The 6,782-nt window shown below is 37.1% G+C and overlaps 1 protein-coding gene across 6 annotated transcripts in view; it reads left to right on the top strand.

Annotated features, from left to right (window-relative positions):
- Window positions 1-5,178: 5,178 nt before the first annotated feature.
- mark4b (MAP/microtubule affinity-regulating kinase 4b) overlaps window positions 5,179-6,782 on the top strand; it is a 39,320-nt gene continuing 37,716 nt past the window's right edge. For 4 of the 6 annotated variants that reach the window (XM_083549304.1, XM_083549301.1, XM_083549298.1 and 1 more), the window contains exon 1: window positions 5,232-6,184. In XM_083549304.1, coding sequence (XP_083405430.1) covers window positions 6,140-6,184 — 45 coding nt within the window. In that variant the 5' untranslated portion in view covers window positions 5,232-6,139. Of the gene's footprint in view, window positions 6,185-6,782 lie in introns of all 6 variants that reach the window. The other 2 variants (XM_083549300.1, XM_083549299.1) reach the window with 2 other exon arrangements.

Here is a 6,782-nt window from a genome sequence, read left to right as displayed (position 1 = left end):
AACTTTAAACCATGTAAAGAAGATCACTTTGTACACAGGAACACTATCATGCTGGAACAGTTTTGAAAGGGAAGATGGAAAGGAATTAAAAAAATAAAAAAAGGAAAACTGGGACGCCATGTCATCCGGACTAAAGAGGACAAGGAAAACCCGAGTTGTTATCAGCACTCAGTTCAGAAGCCTGCATCTCTGATGGTATGGGGTTGCATGAGTGCATGTGGCATGGGCAGCTTACACATCTGGAAAAGCACCATCAATGCTGAAAGGTAAATCAAAGTTCTAGAACAACATATGCTCACATCCAGACGTTGTTTTTTCATGGAAAACTTGCATTTTCCAACATGACCATGCCAGACCACATACTGCATCAATTACAACATCATGGCTGCGTAGAAGAAGGATCTTATAAAAAGAAGCAGGGATGCCACACAGTGGTAAACATGGCCTTGTCCCAACTTTTTTGAGATGTGTTGATGAAATTTAAAATCAACTTATTTTTCCCTTTAAATAATTTTTTTTTTGATATGTCATCTATGTTGTATTCTGAATAAAATATTGTAAAATAATAAAAAATTATATATATATATATATATATATATATATATATATATATATATATATATATATATATATATATATACCCGATTCCAAAAAAGATGGGACACTGGACAAATTATATTATATTATATTATATTATATTATATTATATTATATTATATTATATTATATTATATTATATTATATTATATTATATTATATTACATTATATTATATATAGATGCACACATAATTGTGTGTACCTCCAACTTGGTGGTAACAGTAGAATCACATAACTGGAAATGTCAGGTGCCAATTTTTGTCCACATGGTGTGCATATGTGTTGTTTTGCCAGGTTCACATGTTTTCCCCCTGTTTCATCCTAGGTATATTCCCACCTCACATCCAGTTTCCCAGGATAATGTCTGGACCCTGACTAGGACAGGTCAGTTATTGCAGATAAATGAACGTGCATATTAACAAATGGTTCTTCATTAGTTCTTTCTTTCGGCTTCCTCCGTTAGGGGTCGCCACAGCGGACCATCCGCATGTTTGATTTGGCACGTTTTTACGCTGGATGCCCTTCCTCACGCAACCCTCCGCATTTATAGGGCTTGGGACCGGCACTAAGGCTTGTGCAACCCTAATGGCTCGAACCCGGGCTGCAGCGGTGAGAGCGCCGCATCCTAACCACTAGACCACCAGGGAAAATGGTTCTTCATTAGTATTGTTTTGTTATTACTTACCACAAGATGGTGTGATTGAGACGTTCTGCTGTTGCTCCATTGCCCTGATGCTTTACTTTGTATTTGTGTATTTAGATTTCTTAAGACTAGTGATTTTCCACCTCATCTCCAAAGGAATCGAGCCAAAATGAAACCACACCTAAGATACAGTCCTTGAAACGGAACCAAAAGTTTAGAGTGGTGAGGCTGGACCAGATCCATTGGTTCCAATAACTCTAATCTTAACCCTATTCTATGAGAAGATGAACAAATATATTTATCAAGCGTGAATTGTCTCGAAAAGATGAACTTTTTTTTTTTTTTTTTTTTACATATTTATGCTTTACTTAACTATATTTGTCATCCAGCCAGTAAATGGACATGTATCTGAGCAAAGGTAGAAATCCATTTAACAAATAAACTTTGAATGTAAACAGGTACACTGCTTCCGGCAGCAAAATAAAAAAATATTTATTGTAGAAAACTTGCTCCAAAGATGACCAAGACAATGCTGGAGTAGCCTCTGAAGAATTTTTTTTCATTTCTTTAATTAACCCAGTCAAAACCAATATTTGCATCTGTGCAGGGACCAGAAAAAGGCAATTTAAAGACTTTTACAAATTTAATATGAATGAGCTGGGAAGAATTTGTCAGAAAAAAATGTCCAAATATAGGTGTGTAAAGCTTGTCAAAACCTGCTTGAAGTTAGAATTGCTGCCAGGGTACATAAAGTTTTAAATACATATATATGAAATGCAATCCATTTCAGGATTGCAATTAATTTCTTGTTGAACATTACTGTTAGTAATCATGTGATATCCTTTTTTGTTTTTTAATGCACAGTTTTTGTACACAAAAATAAATTCAGCTGATATAAATAAGCAGAAAGGCTGTAACAATGTTAAAAAAAAATTGCAGACTCATTATAAATCTAGAGTAATCTAGAGTTTGCATAAAATAAAGATTTATTCAAAATTAATGCCACTAAGGGACTTGTGCCCCTTTGCCACTTAAGTACACATGAGGATGGGGAAGGACATGTAGCAGGAAGCAGATATTTGGCAGTTTGCACAGCATGCTGTTGAAGTTATAAATCATTGTCATTTTGCACAGGCATTTTCGTGTAAACTGTATATAGATATATACAGTTTACACGAAAATGCCTGTGCAAAATGTGTAAACTGTATATAGATATATGGTTTTTTTTTAACTAATTAATAATAAATAATAAAGAGTCGTACTGGAATTTTATCAGCTGTACAGGTTGCCTACATAAACATGTTACATTTCAAAAATTCTAGTTATTTGTCTTTTTCTTATGATTAGAAACAACTTTCCCAGTTTTACCAGTGGTTGTGTAACAAATTAAGTTGTCCTCGGCTGTTTATGGAGATTGCTAATTTAGAAAAGGTAAATCAAATAATGTCACTTAAATCATGTATGCCATGTTAAACAACACTGGATAAACAGTGGAAGTGGAAGAAGAGAAAAACCAAACAGGTCCAACACTGCCCTCTACCGGTAACCTAGTGCACTTCATTTGTAGTTAATTAAACTACTATTTAATTAACTTAATGGCACAGACCTTTTTTCAGCCACAGATCACAGTAGATAAGACTGAAGACTAAAAGTGATTACTTTTTTGTCATCTACATTGGATTTTGTTGTCACAAATCACCCCTGCCAATCTTCTCCACCCACTCCACCCTGCCTGCACTCTTTTCTTCACTTCTCTAACACACTCTGCATTACTTTGCACTGTTCAGGTACCTTTAGGTGCAGGCAGGGTGGAGTGGGTGCCAAAGAGTGGCAGGAGTGATTTGTGATAGAACAGTGTCTGCAAGAGTGAAAGGGAAAGTTTATAGGACTGTGGTGAGACCTGCTATGTTGTTTGGTTTAGAGACAGTGGCATTGAGTAAAAGACAGAAGGCGAAGCTGGTGGTAGCAGAGCTGAAGATGTTGAGGTTTTCGTTGGGAGTGACAAGGATCGACAGTCCTTGAAACAGAACCAGTTTATTAGAGTGACAACGCATGTAGGACGTTTTGGAGACATGTGGGAGGTGAGGAAGGCGTGATTGAGATGGTTTGGACATGTGCAGAGGAGGGACATGAGTTATATCGGTAGAAGAATGCTGAGGATGGAGCCACCAGGATGGAGGAAAAGAGGAAGGCCAAGGAGGCGGTTTATGGATGTGGTGAGGGAAGACATGCAGGTAGTTGGGTTGAAAGAGGCAGATGTAGTGGACAGGGGGGTGTGGAGATGGATGATCTGCTGTTGAGACCCCTAATAGGAGAACCCGAAAGAAGAAGACATTGGATTTTGCTGTGCAGAAGTCATGCTTGCTTTATACTGAATTAACTGTGGTAATAATGTGAACTAATAAATGTTATATGATTTACAGCCATTAGGATCATTTTAAATTAAACCATTTACTTCCATAAAGCCATTGCATTATTTTTTTTTTTTTTAGTCTTATAGTCTTATACTTTGTGTTGCATACATACAGTATTAATAAAAGTTGGATAATTTATGAATGTGGAAAAATACACTTCTTAATACAGAATGCAGCAATATGTTTTCCAGATCTTTGTAGTTGATTTATTTATTTTTTTTATTCCTCAGTATGTATTAGTTTTTTGTTAACTATCAATTAATATCCATAAGTATTTGGACAGCAGCACATTAAAAATTTAATTATTTAGTATTTTTGCCTTTACTCTGAAGTGTAGCCTTTCATCTTTAATGCAAGAGGTTTAATAAAAAAATATTCCTTTAACCATTTTACATAGTCTGTCCATTTTTACATTTTTACAAATGTTTATAATTTTAAATTTGAGAATTCTTGAATGCAAATCCTTTGTCTGGAAAGTCTGGAACCCATGGTGATGCAATTTTTGTAGTTTTTTCTCTGTACGCCACCACATTAGATATTGTGTGTTAAACCAACATATTTTTTTATTTAATACAATGATTTATAATAATAAAAATGATTTGGGGAGCATTATGTACACTTTATATTTTTTCACCCAAATGTACACCTTCTCCAAACAGTTGCCAAAATGTTGGAAGCACACAGTTGTAAAGTGTGTGTTTGCATGTTGTAGCATTATAATGTCCTTTCCTGGAAGTAAGGAAGACATGTACCAGCATGAGTAAGGTACATGAAGACATGGTTTGTGAAGGTCGGAGTGGAAGATCTTGAGCGGCCTTGCACAGAGCCCTGACCTCAACCGCACCTAAGACCTTTGCAATCACCTGAAAGTCTGACTTGTGCCCTGGGCCTCCTCACCCAATATCAGAACCTGACATCAAAAATCCACACATATGTACCAGGTACCAAAATCAAGTGAAAAGCCTTCTTAGAAGAATGGAGTAAAATGGGGGCAAAATCTGTAGTGACATGTTAACCCAGCACAGGAGTGTGATTTAACACCCAGTAGCTACAAACCCAAGCTAGCAAAGCTAATATAACAAAATCATTTGGGTCGATAGCAGATTTAGACCGGACCGGCTTACTAATCAATAAAACTGCTATAAATATAGTATAATTTAGTAGTATAATATGACAGAAGAATATCACTACATAAGAAATCATCGCTCATCTCATTCAGGGATGAATTTGTGACCGTTTAGCCGAGTTAGCTAGTTAGCAATTTATTAGAACTGGAATTGGGGATTTTGGGGGCTTTAAAAAAAAAAAAACCGCCTATTTTTTTGTATTATATATCAGGAGAGTTTTTTTTATTATGAGGGTTGACATGTTGAGATGTTTTTCACATAATTTCCTGGGCAATGTAGACATGGAACATGATATGTCCAGGGGTGCTGTATTGCTAGGCTCATGGAGCGGCCTAGTCAGGCTTGTACCCGAGAGTGTGTGTGTGAATGAAAGAGCGGATTGTCTCTTTAAGAAGCTGTGTGTGTGTGTGTGTGTGTGTGTGTGTGTGTGTAACCGCAGCCCAGCCCATTCTCCGTCCTGACGTCCTTCCTCGATGCTGCTGTGACACGCTGCTTTTCTAAAGAGGAACATTGCATGAGCGGTTGCCTGATTCTTTTTTTTTTTTTTTTGCACTCCGATGAAAGAAAGAGGGATGATGGAAATGGAAATCTATATCCCCCTGTCATTTATTTCCCCTTTTTTTCCTCCTTTGTTTTAACACCCTTTCCGCTTTTTCACGACTGCGAGGGACTGAAAGAGTGAACAGTATCCGTCTGACTTGCGCCTGGAGGTTCTTAGATCTGGATTTTGTAAATACTGATTCATTGATTTGGCTGAAAATGTAAAATGCAAAAAGAAGGAGAAGTCCAGCATGATAGTGTTTACACGAGATCTGATTATTCAACCTAAGACACTGGTTTATATTTGATAATTGTATGTCTCTTGTATGGTAGAAGCGTTGAGAAGAGGAAGAGTGTGAACTGCTCTTGTGTCATGGGAGGCGGTGAGGTTATGTGAGAATGGAAACGCTGCTCTGGACATTTAAGCTTTTCTTAACAAAAAAACAGCTTCTACAGTCAGACTGATGCGGAAACCAAAACTTTCGTCTTTATATAATTTATATATGTATTTATTCTTGAATCTACTATAATCAGGTTAAGAAGTAAACATGTGGCGGATTTGAAAAAGGAGGGAGGGGGGGGAATAGGTGCTGTGTTACAGGAGAGACCGAGAGAACGAGACAGAAGGAGCCAAGCCCAGTCTGGGCTGAAGATCTGGGATTGTGATTGATTTCTCCTTCATGAAGAAGAGGAGCGGAGATGCAGAAGTCCAAATGACACCAGGATTTTCTTAGCCAGGCTCAAAAAAAAGGAAATTTAATAATAAAAAAAACAAACAAAAAAACAAGTCGCTGCCGGAAGAAAGAGCTCAGGGACCATGTCTTCTCGGGCAACGCTGCAGAGCGACAGGAATTCAGACCACGTAAGTTGAAGGTTTTTCCACCGGCCTGCATAGCGCGAATAGTTTCCGCTTTGCTAAAGGGCACCACCGTAATGAAAACAATCTTTTTTTTTTTTTTTTTAACAATTATCATTTTGTATAGATGTAGGAAGCTATATTTGGTCAGACACATACAGGCCCGAGACACTGCGGAAATGATGGGTTTTAGCTTAAAAACTGGTCCAAACTACACACTGGGGGAGTAACTAGTCTTGTAGACTTGGTGTAGTATTTATTCCAGTGGTATACTCCTTCCTAGGTACCCTACTTCATGTAAATGTACAACTACCCATGTGGAAAGTCTTGATATGGATGGACATCAACCATCTATACACATTTTCAGTTTATAAAGGTTACAGACCTGGTTACAAGGTTACAGCCATAAATGTATAACAATCTGGATTTGTATGATTTACAATTTCAATGTATATTTGTAACTAGGAGTCTTGTGCACCCTTGTTTTGTTTCGTATTACAGTTATAAACTACAGGCTTAGGCCCATGCTGTGTTCTCTCACTTTTATAGATAATAATAATGTAGATTTGCTGCAAATGTGCAGGTTTAACAAAGTGCAAATGCA

Source organism: Silurus aristotelis (assembly GCF_946808225.1).
Source record: "Silurus aristotelis genome assembly, chromosome: 8".
Taxonomy (NCBI): Eukaryota; Metazoa; Chordata; class Actinopteri; order Siluriformes; family Siluridae; genus Silurus; species Silurus aristotelis.
This window is presented reverse-complemented; position numbering and strand designations above follow the sequence as displayed.